Source organism: Mandrillus leucophaeus, unplaced genomic scaffold (genome assembly GCF_000951045.1).
Source record: "Mandrillus leucophaeus isolate KB7577 unplaced genomic scaffold, Mleu.le_1.0 Scaffold121, whole genome shotgun sequence".
In the NCBI taxonomy this organism is placed as follows: domain Eukaryota; kingdom Metazoa; phylum Chordata; class Mammalia; order Primates; family Cercopithecidae; genus Mandrillus; species Mandrillus leucophaeus.
The window spans coordinates 5,471,201-5,490,619 of NW_012100432.1; the positions used below are offsets into that span (position 1 = coordinate 5,471,201).

At 35.8% G+C, this 19,419-nt stretch overlaps 2 protein-coding genes across 3 annotated transcripts in view; both read left to right on the plus strand.

Moving 5' to 3' along the window:
- PPP4R2 (protein phosphatase 4, regulatory subunit 2) overlaps nucleotides 1-19,419 on the plus strand; it is an 85,521-nt gene extending 66,102 nt beyond the window's left edge. For both annotated transcript variants that reach the window (XM_011971276.1, XM_011971277.1), the window contains 6 exons: nucleotides 9,324-9,417; nucleotides 11,305-11,342; nucleotides 13,949-14,023; nucleotides 14,279-14,422; nucleotides 15,103-15,392; nucleotides 15,648-19,419. In XM_011971276.1, the coding sequence (XP_011826666.1) occupies nucleotides 9,324-9,417; nucleotides 11,305-11,342; nucleotides 13,949-14,023; nucleotides 14,279-14,422; nucleotides 15,103-15,392; nucleotides 15,648-15,973 (967 nt within the window). In that variant the 3' untranslated portion in view covers nucleotides 15,974-19,419. The remainder of the gene's footprint in view (nucleotides 1-9,323; nucleotides 9,418-11,304; nucleotides 11,343-13,948; nucleotides 14,024-14,278; nucleotides 14,423-15,102; nucleotides 15,393-15,647) is intronic.
- On the plus strand, nucleotides 11,942-13,604 carry EBLN2 (endogenous Bornavirus-like nucleoprotein 2). The gene is given in 2 exon segments (XM_011971275.1): nucleotides 11,942-13,167; nucleotides 13,170-13,604. Coding segments are annotated over 2 exon segments (1,161 nt in total). The 5' UTR covers nucleotides 11,942-12,365; the 3' UTR covers nucleotides 13,529-13,604.

Genomic DNA, 19,419 nt, shown 5'->3' on the forward strand with positions numbered 1-19,419 from the left:
ATTTTTCAGAATGGCAGTTTATGAATCACTTTTTCTGAGCAGGCAGAATCTAAGTCTTATTTAATCAGTGATACATTAAGATTTTTCTATTTTTAATTTACTTTTTTTGTCTGTATTTTAATATATGGGTATGTTGAAACATGTCTAAAATTTTCAATTTTTGCGTTTTATATATATACAGTTTTTAAAAATATTTACTAAGAAGTAACATTTTTTTGGTTTTCCACCAGTTTGAGGGTTTGTCCATTCTTATACATTCCTCCCCCCCATTTGTAATAGATTATCTTTAAATTACAAAAGTGGTGTATGTTCATGCTTTTAAAAAGATCCCCACTGTTACAGAAGTACATAAAGAATGAAAGTAGAATCATGCTATATGCTAGTTGTAATTTCCTTTTAGAGAAGCTTCAACATGTCTATATTAGTACATTTAAAGCTATCTTTTTATTTATTTGAAATGGCTGCATTGCTTTCTATTATGTGAGTAGATTATAAGTTTTTATTTCCTGTCCTGACTGATGGTAGGCATTTATTTTTTTGGCTGTTAACGAGCAGTACTTGCAGTGAGCATCCTTCCCCATATGTTTTGTTGATGAATGTCATGTTTTGAATGTATGTATAGATTGTTGCCTCTTTTTTTTGAGGTGGAGTTTCGCTTTTGTTGCCCAGGCTGCAATGGAGCGATCTTGGCTCACCGCAACCTCCCCCTCCTGGATTCAAGGGATTCTCCTGTCTCAGCCTCCCGAGTAGCTGGGATTACAGGCATGTGCCACCACGCCCAGCTAATTTTTGTGTTTTTAGTAGAGATGGGGTTTCTCCATGTTGGTCAGGCTGATCTCGAATTCCTGACCTCAGGTGATCCTCCCACCTTGGCCTCCCAAAGTGCTGGGATTACAGGCGTGAGCCATCACACCTGACCACATTGTTGCTTTTTTTAATTTGTAGAAATGTAATTGCTAGTTTAGCTTATGAACACTTAATTTTCAGCTTATCAATACTGCAAAATTGACTTAGCAAAATGTGGTTGTTGATGCTTTTTTCATTTGTAGTAAGTGCAGATACTGTAATTCTTCAGTACTCTATATGTGTCTATATTTGTGTTTCCTTGGTTGCAAGTGAAATGGAAAATCTTTTTATGTACTTACAGCCTTTCTGTGAATTGCCCTTTATAACTCTTTTGGCTTTCTTTTGCTAATTTTCTTATTGGTAAGTTTTTGTTATTTTTGCTTTTAATCTGTGAAAGTTTTATATTAAATGCTTCCTAGTATTTTGCTATAAGAAAGATTATCCATTTTCTAAATTATTTTAGTGTATTATCACAGTACAAGTGGGGTTTTTTGTTTTTTTGTTTTTTGAGACACTCTGTCACCCAGGCTGGAGTGCAGTGGCGCAATCTCAGCTCTCTGCAACTTCTGCCTCCCAGGTTCATGCCATTCTCCTGCCTCAGCCTCCAGAGTAGCTGGGACTATAGGTGCCTGTCACCACGCCCGGCTTATTTTTTTGTATTTTTAGTAGAGACAGGGTTTCACCGTGTTAGCCAGGATGGTCTCGATCTCCTGACCTTGTGATCCGCCTGCCTCGGCCTCCCAGAGTGCTGGGATTACAGGCGTGAGCCATTGCGCCCGGCCGGAGTACAAGTTTTTCCCTCTTTGAAGTGGAAATTGTCCATGCATTTGTTTACTTGATATCCTGAACTATAAGCTTCTGGAGAGCTGGGGTAACAGGCTTTTCCAAACAAGGCCTAGAAGAGTGAGTGCCTGAATATAGTAGGTTCTCAAACAGACAAGTATGGATTGACTAGATGCATGGATGGATGGATGAATGAATGAGTAAAGAAAAGAATAAATATTGAGTAACTGGGCACTAGAAAAAAAGAATAAAAGAATAAAAGTGTATTTATATCTGTATTTTGTGTATTGAGGCATAGAAGAATCACAGTGGAATGCTTAATTTCTTTCTTTCTTTTTTTTTTTTTTGGTCATTTTCTTGTCTTTTAAAATTACTTTGGAACTTTAAAATTTCATAAAAGATGGATTATAGCTACTCTCCAAAACTGCAGTTACAGTTTGAGAAACACCAAAAATTAAAATGAACGAAACTAAAAATTTTAATGAAATGGTCAATTAAAAGACCATTTTATGCCCTCTGATTGGGATTATAATAAAAAACAGTATATGGGTTTACTCAAACCAGGGCCATTTATGAAAATCCTCTTCCTATTACAGAGACCATGAATATAATTTAGGAATTGCTAATAGGTAATGATTCATTCCTATAATGGCATATACACGAAGAGGCATTTTGAGGAATAGAGAGCATGTAAGTTACATTCCTGGAAGTTTTAAAAGATACCATTTTATGTTCTCTGAATTTTTCAAAATGAAAGAATAATGAATATAAAAGTAAATTAATCTCTCAAGTCTTGACCCTTTCTTGTCAATGCTGTTATCTCTAAGACCTCTCTGAAGTAGGCCACCTCCTCACTCTGTGAATAGTAGACTAAAATAGCGTTCTTATATATTTATGAGGAGGTCTGGAAAGTAGAAACCTTTTTGATACCTAATAATCTTTATATCATCTGTTAGGCAAGTACAGTCAGTCACAGCTGAGAGTATTGCTCGTGATCTTTTAAAGTTATATATGAGACTTTTGTACTCCAAAATCTGGATTGTAGAATAAAACATAACCGCCATTTGATTTTCAGTTTGTGTGTGTGGTTTGCTTTACGGTTAGCTCCAGATAATTTGGGGACTGAGAGAATGGTTCTTTAGCCATTTATTACTTTTTTGTCTGACACTGTTGATGCACTTTATTGCTTCCTGATTTTTGTGCTCCCTAATTGGGGAAAATAGGTGTTTGTGCTGTTAATTATTTGTGTCAGTGTTTGCTGAGTATATTAGTTAAAATGTACTTATTTGTGGCAGATTTCTGTCTCTCTCACACAAACCCACACCCACCCACCCCTACTTGTTTTTTCTTTACCCCCTGTCTTTCTCTTAGGATAATTACTTGAGAATTGGCATTATTTTGTCACCACCCCTCCTTACTGTTCCCCACCTGGTCTTGTCTAGTGGTAATATGGCTTGATGTGATACTCTAATAAACTTAAAAATTGAAAATAACAGAAGTTAATTAACGTTTTCTTGCTAGTTATATTTAATGCAAATAAAATAACAATTCATACTATAGGAACTCTAAGAGATGATTAACTTTGTTAAAAGTTTTGACAATTGCTATAGATGAATTTTGGGTTAAGGAGTGGTGCAGACTTTAGTTTACTTACATCATTGGGGTTCCTTATTATTATTAAAAGAGGCAAAATTAGCCAGGCGCGGTGGCTCATGCCTGTAATCTCAGCATTTTGGGAGGCTGAGGCAGGCAGATCACAAGGTCAGGAGATCGAGACTATCCTTGCTAACATAGTGAAACCCCATCTCTACTAAAAATACAAAAAATTAGTCGGGCGTGGTGGCAAGTGCCTGTAGTCCCAGCTACTCAGGAGGCTGAGGCAAGAGAATCGCTTAAAGCAAGGAGGCAGAGGTTGCAGTCAGCCGAGATTGTGCCGCTGCACTCCGGCATGGGTGACAGAGCGAGACATCATCTCAAAAAATAAGTGAAATCTGTCATTTGATTTGAGGCTTAAAATTATATGTGTATGAATTTTTTTTTGGTGGGGACAGAGTGTTGCTCTGTTGCCTGGGTTTAAGCAATTCTCCTGCTGCAGGCACCTGAGTAGCTGGGATTACAGGTGTGCATCAACCATGCCTGGCTAATTTTTGTATTTTTAGTAGAGACAGGGTTTCACCATGTTGGCCAGGCTGGTCTCAAACTTCTGACCTCAGGTGATGCACCCGCCTTGGCCCCCCAGAGTGCTGGGATTACAGGCATGAGCCACTGCCCCCGGCTAATTTCGCCTCTTTTAATAATGATAAGGAACCCCAATGATATAAGTAAACTAGTGTCTGCAGCACTCATTAACCCAAAATTCGTAAATATAAATATTTATGAATGTGTATGTTTATGTAAATATTAAAGCCTGAGTACAGAAAGAGCATGTTACTTCAAGTAAAGCTAATATCACATTATTCTAATGGTATTTCTGACTTTTGTAAGACTTTGTAGGTGTAAACAAAATTATGAACTTATTCAGTCTTTGATAATAGAGATATTATTAGTTTCCATGAAGTTGGTTAAGTTTAAATCAGTATTTATGTTAACTAAGACATCACTAATGTCATTTAGTCAGAAAAGACAGTGAAATCTACATATACATGGGTAAAACGAAAGTGAATGACTGTTTTGACTTTTTTTTTTAGTGGGATGTTGGGTTTTTATGGTCATTTCTTTAGCTTTTTACTCCAATAGCCTCTGTGCTACATGTTACCTTCCTTTGTCTTTTTCATGTTGAAAAATTGCTTATATAATATAAAGTTAAGATAGTTAACTGATTTTCTTAGAGTCTGAATGAAGTGTGCACTTATTTTTTGAGTGCCTTCTTTTCAGCTTAGTACTTTTATAGAAATTTATGTTAAAATACATACTTAGGACATTATTTCTTTAGTGTTTAGCCTTACGACTTAAATTTTATTTTTTAAAAAAATAGCATTGAATTGCTACTTTATGTTGAGATGTCTTTCCCTGATATTCAGCAACTTTCTTGGTATTTGAATTTCCGTAGCTTTCAGGTGTACAAGACTTATGCTTAAAAATAAATAAATAGGCCGGGCGCGGTGGCTCAAGCCTGTAATCCCAGCACTTTGGGAGGCCGAGACGGGTGGATCACGAGGTCAGGAGATCGAGACCATCCTGGTGAACACAGTGAAACCCCATCTCTACTAAAACTACAAAAAACTAGCCGGGCGAGGTGGCGGGCGCCTGTAGTCCCAGCTACTCCGGAGGCTGAGGCAGGAGAATGGCGTGAACCCGGGAGGCGGAGCTTGCAGTGAGCTGAGATCCGGCCACTGCACTCCAGCCTGGGCGACAGAGCGAGACTCCGTCTCAAAAAATAAATAAATAAATAAATAAATTGGGACAGCTTGCATTCAAATTAAGATATATAAGGTAAAATGTACGATCCTATTAATTAGGGTTAGTTGTTTTCCTTGGAATTAAGGGGAATATTTTTAAAGACAGAGCTGTACTTTTGGTTTTGTTGGTCTTTGGACCGTTTGTGCCTTCCCACAATCTCTGTCAAAGAGTAGACGGAATGATGACAATAAGAACCAAGATTTATTGAACTTTCTAAAATATTTTAGGCACTGTTAGATGATTTAATACGCCATATACATTATGTCATATTTAGTCGTCATGATAATCTTTAAAGCATACTTGTTTAGAACCCTTGTTTTCAGACAAGACTCGTAAGACTCATGAAGACTTAGGTAAATTCGGTTTGAGTAAGGTCTCCTAGTGGGGTAATATACGTGTGTGTGTGTGTGTGTAGTGTGTGTGTGTGTTAAAATATGTATATATTTAGCAAAGGTGGATCCTTAATGTGTGTGTGAGGGTTTAAAAAAAATGTTACTGGATGTTGTAGGCACAGTTTTTAAAAATTTGAGCTGCTATCTAGTCATGTCCTTTTTTCAGTTCCTTATATCTTCTTAGTTTTCCATTTTACCATGAATAAATCAGATGATATATCTGCAGAGTAAAGCCGGATGCTGCTTTTTTTTTTTTTTTTTTTTTTTTTAATTTGAGACAATCTCTCTATCACCCAGGCTGGAGTGTAGTGACTCGATCTCGGCTCACTGCAGCCTGCAACCTCCACTGCCCGGGTTCAAGCAATTCTTTTGCCTCAGCCTCTTGAGTAGCTGGGACTACAGGCCAGGCTGGTTTTGAACTCCTGACCTCAGGGGATCCGCCTGCTGGCCCAAAGCTTTTTGTTTTACAGTATACCTTTGCTAATGAACATCTGGTCACCACTCCCCACCAAATTTAAGGATTTCAGTTCAGACTTTTCATTGAGAATGAGTGGCATGTGTGTTTAACACTCCTCTCCGTATATTTGCTTTTCTTAGTAGGTGTGGAAAAAGTCTTAATATTTTCAAAAGTTAGAATAAACTATTTTGTATGCTATGTCTAATGGATGAGTATCAGAGAGCAGAGCTTTCATATACTCATACCAAATGCATTCATTTTGTACTGGCTTATCTGGTTTATTCTTGTGCCTCCTTTTAGAGGCCTACCTCAAATTGTTTTCCCCGTGTCATGCCTACTAAGCTTGGCGTACAGTTTATTCTGTCTCCATGGCACTTTTTATACAACGTTGTTATTTATTACTGTAATTGTAATTGTTTACATGTCTTTCCACTGTACTGTTGAGCAAGGTTGGTATTTCTAGTTTATAATAGGCTCTTATATTTATGGAATAAGTTTAAAGTACAGTGTGTATGTAAAAGACCTTTCAATGCTGTTGTTACATTCATTTATCATGCTAATATTTCCAGTAGATACATTGATTTGCAGGAAGTGTTTGGTTGGGTTTTAGACTGTCATGTGAGAAAAGGAAGTGTTGTATGATATTTCAGTGCCATCTATTGGATACTTGATAAAATGACTTTTAAAAGCTTCTTTTACTTTTTGAAATAACAGTCATTTGAAAAAAGTTTCTGAAATTGTCTAAGAACTTAAACTCGTTTTATTATAGGCTGTTATTGCTAGCATTGCTATGTAAACACATACCCCCCCCAAAGCAGTATTAATATTAACCACATAAAATATTAATAATTGGCTACAATTTAACGTAGATTTCTAAAGAAAATTAGCCAAAACATTCAGTGTAAATGTTGTTAAACAAGAAGTTTTAAAATACTCATCTGTTAAAAGTAATTTTAATTAGTGAGAAAACATTAGGTTTTAATGTGGGAAAGAATTTTAGTTGGAAGAAAAAGCATAACGACTAGACAGTATTTTTCAGTTAAGTACTATTTGAATACCCAAACACTTGTTGAATACCCAAACTGTTGGTGCGATTTTGTATATTTTGAATAATAAACTTTTAATTACAGTGTCACTGTGGGGTGATTAATGAGGAAAATAGCTTAGATGTGGTGTGTGTGTAAGGTTTGAAGAGCAGTGAACTAGAAGATGAGCTAAGGTGAGTTATACCACTAACATTCCGAAGTCCACGATGATACTGGGTTTCATGGACAGACAGTTGAGAAACTGACACTGTTTGTTATACATGCGGAAAATGCTTAAACATTTTAAAAGTGGAGTTAGTTTTGTGTATTAGCTATAGATTTCCAATTATGTGTTGTCTTTATAGGAATGAAACGGAAGATGTGTAAACTTATTGTTTCATAATTAATAATGCTGTTGGTGTGCTTTGTACTTCCCCATTTAAAGGGATTCTTCGTTTTGACATTATACTTCACTCTGAGTAGATTTTCAAAAGCAAAAAAGTATTCTTCCTCAGAAACCCAGAGCAATTTCTAGTTGCTTCTGAATGTTTGTGTTTTCAGGCAAACATTGAATCTTTTATTCTGCGCCTTGTCTTTTGGTAAAACAGTTTTCTCACTTTTAGGTTTGGATTTGATTTTAGGTTTGAGACAAAAGATTGATTCTTGGACTCTCAAATTTATCTAAAAACATTTGTTCTCCTATCAATAACATGTACTTTAAGCATCTTCAGAATTTTTTGCACATGTTATACTTTGAACATAAGAATAGCATTGACACAAAGAATATGAGAACCAAATGTAGTTTATCCAGTTAGAAAATAAACAACTATAATTTTGTAAAGTATGTGTGGTACAGTGGAAAGGACATGAGATTTGAAGTTAGACTGGGTTTGAGTTCTGGCATTATAACTCACTAGCTTATATACCTTGTGGTGGAAGAAAATTCTGTGTCACACTGCCTATAAAAAGTGAAGACCTTTGTGAATGTTAACTATTAATTTGAGGCTTTGTAATTCTTTTCATTAAAGAGAATAAATAGATTGGTATGGCAGACACTGAAGTCTGAAGATTTTTGTTTGTACTTCTTAGCTGCATTTGTCATACCTCGTGCTCATAACTGCTGTTCTGTTCAGTTTGTAATACTTATGAATGCTAATAGCTACATGAGCTCAAAACTTAAAAATATTTATAAAATGATTTTAGTTCCAACTTATATCAGTTTTGTATTTACTAGATCAAGCAAAAATTGAAGTATAGTGAAAGTATTCGGTAAAGTTAAATAAATATTGTTGTGTATATTTTAGGTTGGATTAAACGTGTAGATTATATATGAAATTGTAATAATGGAGCAGAACCGCATTTAAAATACTTTATTTGTGGTTTTGTGTGAACGTTTTAAAGAAACCTTTCAGTGCAGAAGAATACTTGAGGAAAAATTTCTATATTAAATAAACCCCAGTTTGATTATTATTTGTGTTACTTCTGTTGTAACACAAATCAAATTATCAGGATTTAGAATATTACATAAAAATTTTTCCCTCAGTTTTGAAGCTTTCTGTTGATTTTGGGTGTTCTAAGTTGCTTTAAAAAAAATTCCGTGAGTAAATAGTAGGTTTATATGTTTATGGGGTACATGAGATATTTGGATACAGGCATACAATGCATAATAATCACATCAGGGTAAATGGGGTGTCCATCGCCTCAATCATTTATGTGTGCTTTGTGTTACAAACAGTTCACTTACATTCTTAGTTATTTTAAAATGTACAATAAATTATTGTTGTCAACCTGTTGTATTATTAAATACTAGATCTTATTCATTCTATCTAACTATATATATTTATTTATTTATTTACGTTTTTGGAGACGGAGTCTCGCTCTGTCGCCCAGGCTGGAGTGCAGTGGCCGGATCTCAGCTCACTGCAAGCTCCGCCTCCCGGTTCACGCCATTCTCCTGCCTCAGCCTCTCAAGTAGCTGGGACTACAGACGCCCGCCACCTCGGCCGGCTAGTTTTTTGTATTTTTTAGTAGAGACAGGGTTTCACCGTGTTAGCCAGGATGGTCTCGATCTCCTGACCTCGTGATCCCCCCGTCTCGGCCTCCCAAAGTGCTGGGATTACAGGCTTGAGCCACCGCGCCCGGCCTAACTATATTTTTGTACCCATTAACCATTCACCTCTCCCCGCCTGCCTTTATTGCTTTTTAAAGGAAGGGAGAGTTGGTTTTTTGTTAAATAGAAAGGTATGCTTATTTTATTGTCTACTTTTAAAAAACTCATCCGTTTATTTCCCTATTATAGCATTTTCTTTTGTAGCTTAACACATGGGTGACTAGATACAGCTTTACCTAGCAAAAGAAGTAATGTTCCTAGTTCTCTTGATTATCAGTGATCTCACACTGTAAAATTATACTTTTTTGCAGTATCCCTTTTACTATTCAGCGACTATGTGAATTGTTAACGGATCCAAGGAGAAACTATACAGGAACAGACAAATTTCTCAGAGGAGTAGAAAAGGTATTTATTTTATTCTTGGAATTATATTTATGCTGTGGTGTAATAGCTTTTATTTCAGAAAAGAACATTGAGTAAGATCCGTTTCAGGTACCGCTTCTTGAAATATGTTTTCTAGCCTACCTTGAGTTTCCCAAATTGTTTTCCAAATTGCATTCTATGTTTTACGGAGAAATTTAATAGGAGCGGGTAGAGGAGGGTTTGTGTGTTGATCATTTTAGTTTGGGGGAAAGCAGCTTATTATTTCTTGGAAATTCATAGTGTACATCAACTTATTAAAGGTTCTGAGAAGTTATAATTGCTATTTTAACTTTATAGAGCGTTTTATAAACTTACCCATGGAATTCATTTTCCCAATTCTGGAGTTCAGAGGTACATAACTTGGGAAACTTGTTGGTGCCAACCATGTAAATGAGGTATTGAGTAGAAACATGCAGGTCAGATTTAGAGATAAACATTAGTGTTTGTGTGTGGAGGGGGTTGAGGGAGTGTTAGAATAAGGGAAGGGTATTCTGAATAAAAGAAATGGTGTGGGCCTGGTGTGGTGGCTCATGCCTGTAATCCCAGCATTTTGGGAGGCTGAGGTGGGTGAATCACGAGGTCAGGAGTTCCAGACCAGCCTGGCCAACATGGTGAAACCCTGTCTCTGCAAAAAATACAAAAACTAACCAGGCGTGGTGGTGCACACTTGTAAACCTAGCTACTCAGGAGGCTGAGGTAGGAGAATTGCTTGAACCTAGGAGGCGCAGGTTGCAGTGAGCTGAGATGGCACCATTGCACTCCAGCCTGGGCAACAAAGCGCGACTCTTGTCTCAGGGAAAAAAAAAAAAAGGAAATGGTGTGAAGAACAAAGACTCAAGGTATTTAAGGGAATGAAAAGTAAGATACTGACTTGTCTTGAGTGAAAAATGAAGGAGCCCTGTGAGAACCAAGATTGGACTAATGGGTTCTAATTTTCAGTTGATGATTGGTCCAAAAACACTTCAGTGTTCATTTAAGGATCTGGTTCAAATTCACTTTATTTTACCCTGGGAACAGGAATCAAAAACCATTACATAGTGATTTACAAAAGTTCTTGAGGCCATACTGGATTAATATATTTTGTTGATCCTCTGTACACTCAATTGAATAATATCCCCAAAGGCCAGGAAACTGAGATGGCTCATCAGTACTTATTTTTCAGCTCCAGAAGTTGTAATAATTACATTTTGGAGATCTTTGGATAAAGAAGCAATATGTTACAGTAGTCATATCAGGTGCCCTGCCTCTAAATCAGGGTTGCAGTGCTTCATAGTTGTGTGACCTTGGGCCAGTTAGTTTTCTCCTCTGTAAAATGTGGTTAATAATAGGGCTATGAAGGGGATTAAATGCAGAACACTTACTGTGACTCATAATAAACTTTCAGCGAACACTGAATATTAGTAAAGTTATTTTTACCGGGAAGATCATATAAATATATTACAAAAAAGGTTTGAGTCTTTCTGTGGGATATATGATGCAGCATAACAGGCTGTGGGATTGGGTGTTGCTTTGTAAGGAAAATCAATTACATGTGTCCTAAGTACTTCAATCTCTCAACATCTTTGTTGATTCCATCTGAGCTTAGTTCCTCTACTGCATATAGTATATGATGTTAGGGGTCTAGAATAACTAGGACAAAAAATAAGTAGGAAAAAAATCAGTGGCTGAGTAGGATATTCTCTTTTGGTCCTTTGTAATTGTTTTAGTTTTTGTTTTACCAGTTTTCATTTTTAACCATTTATTTTCCTTCATTAGCAAAATTAGAATCAATGGAAATTTAACCCACCAGAGTGATTTTAGAAACAAATGATTAAACTTTATGTTGTAGTACTTTTCTTCATACTAAATCACTGATTTTTATTATTGCAGAATGTGATGGTTGTTAGCTGTGTTTATCCTTCTTCAGAGTAAGTATATTTCTTCTATTTCTAGTATATTATTTACTATATTTAATCATTTTATTGCTTCTAATACATTATTCTTAAAACAGACTGAATTTTATATGTAATTAAGTGTGATAACATACTTGTGAACCTACCATTCAGTCCCCAAAGTAGAATATTACTGATAACATCATCTGTATGTTTTTTCTGGTAAAGAGATTTGGATTAAAACGATTGGTGATTTACTGTAATTTTAATATTGTTGGATTTACATACTGTGGTGGCACCCATGTCCCTGAGATGCCATTCTAGATGCCTTTCCAGGGTATCTCTAGGGCATAATTCCCATGTTTGGAATAGTTACTTGATGGCTTTTCTCTTTATGATGGAAAATATTTGCAGTTGTCAAGATTTATATATGGCAAAGTAAGAATTAAATTTGGACACAATTTCTCAACCTTGGAACTATGGACATTTTGTGCCAGATAATTCTGTTGTGAGTGGGTATCCTGGGGATTATAAGAAGTTTAGCAGTGTCCTTGACCTCTACCCATTTATGCCAGTAGTGTTCCCCTCCAAATATCTTTAGACATTGCCACATGTCCCCTGGAGATGTGAAAGGCAGAGAGGGGAGGTTGTCCCCTGCTAAGAACCATTGGTTTAAGGTTAATCTGACTCTGCTTTCATAGACTACTGAGTTACCCAGGCTGGAGTGCAGTGATGAGTGATCGTAGCTCACTGCAGCCTTAAACTCTTGGGGGTTTACGTGATCCTCCCACCTTAGCCTCCCAAAGTGCTGAGATTACCGGTGTGAACCACCACACCCAGCCCAATTTGTTTTTAAAATGTTCTCAAGAATATACTTAAGTTGCTAAATAAGATACTAAAATAATCCCATACTATATTTCTTGACAGAAAAACTAGTAAAAAATATATATATGATAAAAATTTCCTTTATGAACCAGAATATGTTTTGTTTTCCTAATGAGTGTGAAGTATTTTGGAAAAATGGTAAAGAAGTGCAGAGTCAAGTCATAGTGACTAATAATGGATTCTTTTCTTAAATTGTATGCCTGTGTTAATTCTCACAGTCTTTTTGTTTGGGTCTGTGACAGATCTTACAAAAGATCTTTTAGACCCATGATTCTTACCAAAATGAAAGAATTAAGTCGGAACCAATCACCCACAATGTCTCATCTAAGAAAGGACTCACAGACCAGCAGCCCAACAGATGACGCAATGGACAGGAGTGGGCTCCCTGACCTTCAAGGAAGTTTTGAGCTATCCGGGAAGAGCAGACAGTATCCACTGGATGCATTGGAACCCCAACCCAGCATTGGGGATGTTAAGGACATTAAAAAAGCAGCCAAGTCTATGCTAGACCCGGCACATAAATCTCATTTCCACCCCGTGACCCCCAGTTTAGTATTCTTGTGTTTTATATTTGATGGGTTACACGAGACATTACTGAGTGTTGGTGTGAGCAAGAGGTCTAATATTGTGGTTGAGAACAAGAACAAGGAAATGGATACTCCTTGTACTAGCGGATTCAAAGATATGCCTAACTTTATTGCCCTTGAGAAGTCATCAGTTCTCCGCCACTGCTGTGACCTTTTGATAGGTGTTGCCGCTGGATCAAGTGATAAGATTTGCGCCAGCAGTCTCCAAGTTCAGAGACGATTCAAGGCAATGATGGCATCTATTGGAAGACTTTCACATGGTGAGAGTGCTGATCTGCTAATGAGCTACAATGCAGAATCAGCCATAGACTGGATCAGCTCAAGACCGTGGGTCGGAGAATGAATGTTCACATTTCTTTTTGGAGAGTTTGAATCCCCTCTGCGCAAGCTACGCAAGTCAAGTTAGTTGCCAAGAAAGCACAGATGACAACCTATTATGCTGTGAGAATGTTTCTAGATCAGTGCATGGATGGCTCCATTGCTCTACCTGCCATTGTGTCTGAGATCCCAGTCTTTGAGGAGAAAAAAACAATGGTTAAAAAGACATTGGGGAAATATTTTGAGTTTGGGGGTGTACTTTGCCACCCCGTTATTAGGCAGCTATCTCCACAAATGTTTCCAAACTTAGCAGCAACGGCAAACTGCTGGCCCAAGAGGAGCAACCCCACATTTTCGGGATTTAAAGCTCCTGATGTCATACCAGGATCAACCATCACACTCTCTTTGCTTCAAATGGCATCTACCCCATAAGATCTTGAGCGGGGAGCGTTGGGTGGAATCATGGATCCTTGCACTCTTAACATGAACTAATTCTCGTTATTTAAAAGAAAAAAGGGGGTGTGGTTGTTTACGCCTGTAATCCCAAAACTTTGGAAGACCGAGGTGGGCTGATCACTTGAGGTCATGAGTTCGAGGCTAGCCTGGCCAACATGGCAAAAAACCCCGTCTCTGCTAAAAATACAAAAATTAGCCGGGTGTGGCAGCGCACGCCTATAATCCCAGCTACTTGGGAGGCTGAGGCACAAGAAACGCTTCAATCTGGGAAGTGGAGGTTGCAGTGAGCCGAGATTGCACCACTGCACTCCAGCTTGGGTGACAAAGCCAGACTCCATCTAAAATAAAATAAAAAAAAAATCAAGTCATCCACAAGTATATTTTCTTTTCTTATAGGAAAAACAATTCCAATAGTTTAAATCGAATGAATGGTGTTATGTTTCCTGGAAATTCACCAAGCTATACTGAGAGGTGAGATTCTAGATTTTTGATACCTACAGAGTTTGCATTGTCCTGATTTTGAGTAGCAGGCTTAGTGTACTTTCTAAAAATTGGGCATTTTATGGATACTATAGGATGAACTACATAGAATTAGTTAATTTGGTAAGGCATGGGCCTGAAAACAAAGTTGCAGCAAATACTTCTGTGATATATTCACATCAGCATACCTTAAGTGGGATGACTTTTTATAAAAATAAGAAATGATGTTCATTTATCTTATTATAGGTCTAATATAAATGGGCCTGGGACACCTAGGCCACTTAATCGACCAAAGGTTTCTTTGTCAGCCCCCATGACAACAAATGGGTTGCCTGAGAGCACAGACAGCAAAGAGGCAAATTTGCAGCAAAATGAAGAGAAAAATCACAGGTTTGTATGTGTTTTATATTTATTAAAAGTTAACATTTCATCAGGACTTATCACTATTTATAAGTTCTGAGGGACAGAACAAGGTTTTCATGCAGTTTATAGGAGCACTGGCTTCTCTTTGCAGGTGTAGCAAATGTTGAAGGTGGACACAGACAAGACTTTAAAATTGCTACTTTGTGGAGACTGTTTATGTAGGGTCTAAAAGTAAAGTAGATATGATCCATTTTATTTGTTATTTCTGAAAGTTACTTGAAAAGAGAAAAGATCTTTATAAATAAGTTGGTTTTGTGAATCGTTTCTCACTGTAGTTCATAAGAGGACACCTTTTATTTTTGTCTTCAAATTTTCTGTATCATTTTAAGGGAAGGAAGACTAATTGAGGGAGAGGACTTAGAGAGTATGTCTGTATGGAAGACCTGTGGGTTTATTGTAGAAGAATATTTAACTTACTGGAGAATTGCACAGAAAGGTCATACAGCTTTTCTGAGTCCTCCTGGGAATTATTCATCAAACAGTTTAGGTTACCTTGAAATTATTCTCTTGTGTTTTTCTTTGCTCAGGTGTTATAATTTAACTTTGGCACTAAAATACAATTTAAAACATTATTTAACCTTAAAAATGGGGATGTAGAAGATGGGGAAAATAATCTTATTAATGACACTTTAACAAAACATTTACAGTGACTCTTCGACCTCTGAATCACAAGTTTCCTCAGTGAGCCCTTTGAAAAATAAACATCCAGATGAAGATGCTGTGGAAGCTGAGGGGCATGAGGTAAAAAGACTCAGGTTTGACAAAGAAAGTGAAGTCAGAGAAACAGCCAGTCAGACCACTTCCAGTGAAATTTCTTCAGTTATGGTAGAAGAAACAGAAGCATCATCTTCATCTCAGGATAAAGACAAAGAAAGCCGTTGTACCCGGCAGCACTGTACAGAAGAGGATGAAGAAGAGGATGAAGAGGAAGAAGAAGGTATTTAGAGACCATCTGTAAAAGGGTGGAGTAAGGAGATCCTCAAATTCTTGTACTTCATTTTTTTCGTGAAAGAATTTTACATAATGGAACTCCTTATAATGCTGATGTTGGGCTTTTCTCCCACCTGTATGTAGTTGCTGCTGAATTTCAGGGGATGTGATTTGAACTATAGAATATCAGAATTCATGAAACTTAACTGTGGAGGTATTTTGAAAATAAAATTTAACTACAACAACATTTGCTTATTTTTAGAGTCTTTTATGACATCAAGAGAAATGATCCCAGAAAGAAAAAATCAAGAAAAAGAATCTGATGATGCCTTAACTGTGAATGAAGAGACTTCTGAGGAAAATAATCAAATGGAGGAATCTGATGTGTCTCAAGCTGAGAAAGATTTACTACATTCTGAAGGTGGTGAAAACGAAGGCCCTGTAAGTAGTGGTTCTTCTGACTGCCGTGAAACAGAAGAATTAGTAGGATCCAATTCCAGTAAAACTGGAGCGATTCTTTCAGAATCATCCATGGAAAATGATGATGAAGCCACAGAAGTCACCGATGAACCAATGGAACAAGACTAACTATTTAGAAACATTTAGATGCAGTATTTTACATACAGTTCTGGTTTTAACACTGTATAAAACTTTTATGTAATAAAGTGGACCTTTAGTTTTACAAGAGAAGCAGGTTGTAAAATAAAGTACTTTATGGATAATTCCTGAAAGAGTTGTACATGTAAGAACTGTGAATATCAGCTCCTCTGGGTCCTGCTTACCTTACCGCTGACTTTTCTTTCTTTTTTTTGGTCTGGGCAAATCAGTGGTTTGTGTATAGATTTTTTTTTTTTTTTTTTTAAATTTAGGATTAAAGTTTTTAAACTGGAAGGTAATTATAATTTTGAAAAGTTTTTTTGAGATTATCACTTTTAGTTTATACATATGCAAGAAGCTTTTTGTCTTGTCTCTTTCTGATAGCTCTAGCAGTTTTCATATTTTGGTCATAGTTTCAACATTTTAACATGTGAATTATAGGGTTTCATGCTGGTTTCCAGATTTTATTGTTTGGCTACGTACTATGGAACTTTAAGTCATATATACATACATATATATATATTATTCTAAGGGGGGAAATGTTATATTTTTCTGTTTCTATAAGAGATGAATACAGTGGATACTTTTTCTATTGGTAATGATTGAGTTCACCTCTTTCAGAAGACATTTTCTTTCTCTTCTGAGTAATTGAAATAAAATCTGGCCCTTGTGAAACCCTGGAAATCTTAAGTCTGTTGAAATACCAGGTTAAACACATTCCAAGAGATCTGTTCAAACTCAAATTCTTTTGTATACTTCTGAGGTGCCTGAGAAAAAGACTTCATTATTTATGAGAAAATATGCTTTATCTTGGAAATTGTGTTCAAATGTTAGCTTACTATTTTGTAGAATGAATGTTTATGAAGCTGATATGAGACCATCTCAGAAGAACCAAGCAGGTTCCTTGACCTTTTGCTTGCTTTTCTGAACATTGTGAATATTACACGTGTCTTTCTAAATTATTCTAGAGTATGCAAATGTCAATGGTATGAAACACCACTGTACTGGAAGAATTAATATATTACTTTAGTATGTACCTGAGCTAAATGACTGAAGCTTTAGGGGTGCATAGAAACCACCATAATTTGTATGACATTTTGGAGTGAATTAAATATTTTTGAACATGCTTCTTCGACAGCCAGTGTTATATTTTTCAGATCAACACAAAGCACAATGATTACTCTAAATTCAATATTTTCAAATTTACATATTTAAAGTCATGCAAACTGCAACTTCCCTGTCAAAATTACTGGCTGCCAAATTTATACCTGTTTCTTCAACTGTACCTTTTGATATTTAGAGTTTTTAAATTTCTGTAAAGTAGATTTTGTAGAATGTAATGTGTTCACTGCCTTTGTGAAGCGGTATATAATTGTATAATTTCTGTGTGTAAACTGAATGCTTGGGCTTTCAATACAGTATTCATATAAAGCAATAAATATTAATGTTATGAAATATCCGAGTACATTTTTATCAAAATATGGAAGAATCCCCTTTTTTTAAGTTTCAGATACCTGAAATACACAGATGGGCTTCTAAAACTGATGCAAACAGTTTCTGACACTGTATCATATGCTTTTGGGTGATTTGGGGGGCAACCACAAGTTTTGCGTTTTGACTACTTAAATCGTCATGACTATAAATACCAAAACTATTTGGATCCATTTATGTTTGTAGGATAGTATACTACTGACTGACTTAACTGTCAAGTTCACAACAGCTAGATGATATATTTATGACTATGTCTAATAGTTAAAATCTGAATATTGATTTACTATATCCAAGAGGGGAGAAAAATTAAACATGTAAATTTTTAAAAAATTTTTCAAAAATGTTACAATGAAGCAAATTTAAGTTTAGAAATTTTGAGATTTTCTTTTGAATATTTATGAAATTGTCAGTAAACCTACCTAAGATCCTGTGACCTTTGATATTTTTTATTTTAATTGTAGTGCCATGGACCATTTGTAAACAAATTGATTTACTTTTGTTGGTTACAAGTTGAAGATTTAGCATTATGACTTTGAGGTCTGTGGTTTTATTTGTAAACTTGCAATTGCTGTATTTGCAAGGGCAAATGTATTTCTTTATTAAATAAAGTACAATAATGGTGAATGTACCAAAATGACATCACTTAACTCTGTGAGAGATCTGCATTTTAATCTATAGTTTAATAGTTTTAATATTTATTAGATATTCATATGTTGATCATAGATCAAACTTGTTGCTGTTTATACAGATAATTGTAGAATGCTCATGGAATATCTTTAGGGTAGGTGGAATACTTCTGTAGTTAAATTGGGAAAGCTTGTTCAGCTGGTTTTAGATAATGATGGCCATTTGGAAGTAAATTTCCATAAGTATTCATAGGTGCACTTAACACAGACTTTGCTTAATGAAAATGTCAATTCTAATAATAACTGATTCACTTATGAATTTTTAAAAGTCTGATTTTATGCATGTTTCTTAACATACATCAAGCAAAGTCCTGTTAAAAGATCTAAATGAAGAATGGAGACCTCAGTGATTAAAGATACTTTGTTTCTGACCTTGAGCAGATTACTTACCTGTTCTCTAGACTATAACCCAACATGTAAAAAAAATATTGAAGATTCTGATGAGGAAAGAGAGAGAGAGAGAGATGTATTATGTTTTTAGCACTTTTCCCTTTTAAAAAGTGAAAATATCCTTGTACATTTTTGAAAAATATATATTTTCAGTTCTGGAAAATGTAGCAAAAGTAGTGAAAATGTCATATTTTAAATGTTGATTATTAGATAAATTTAACCTGCTTAGGGTTTATTGTAACTACACCTTTCAGAAGTGTGTTTTGGAGCAGTGGAATTGCCAGCCAGGCCTTGTGGCTTAGAAAGGCATCCCAGAAATCCTCGGCCAGAAAGTGTGGCCTGTTAAGAGTATTTTGTTTTGCCGGTGTAGATAGGCATGTATTTATGCATTTTTGCATTTGTAAAATCAGCGATTTTTCAAATAATGTAAATGTAATATACTAGTTTACTTAAAGGTACTTGGGCAGAATCTAAAGCTGCTACAATGTTTGATTATGAAAAAATGTAACATGGTAAGGATGAAAATGCAACTTATAAAACCAAAGGAATTGAAAATTTTCGGTAGTGTTTCAAATTGTCTTCTGAACAGGAATTTAACATTGGTTTTGATAAAATGAGGGTCAGTTCTCAAGATTTGTGCTAATCATAAAATGAATGAATGCAAAACGCCTTGTAATTTCATATGGAATTATAAAAATTAGGTTTACTGGATTTTGGCCTAATAAGAGTGCTAGTATGTATTGGTTAGAATACATCTATTTCACATTTTAAAAATCAGTACACTCTTCAGAATTTTCTTTTATTTCAACTTGGAGCCTAGATTACTTTGCCAAATGTATTTTCATAATGCAATAAAATATAAATTAGAAT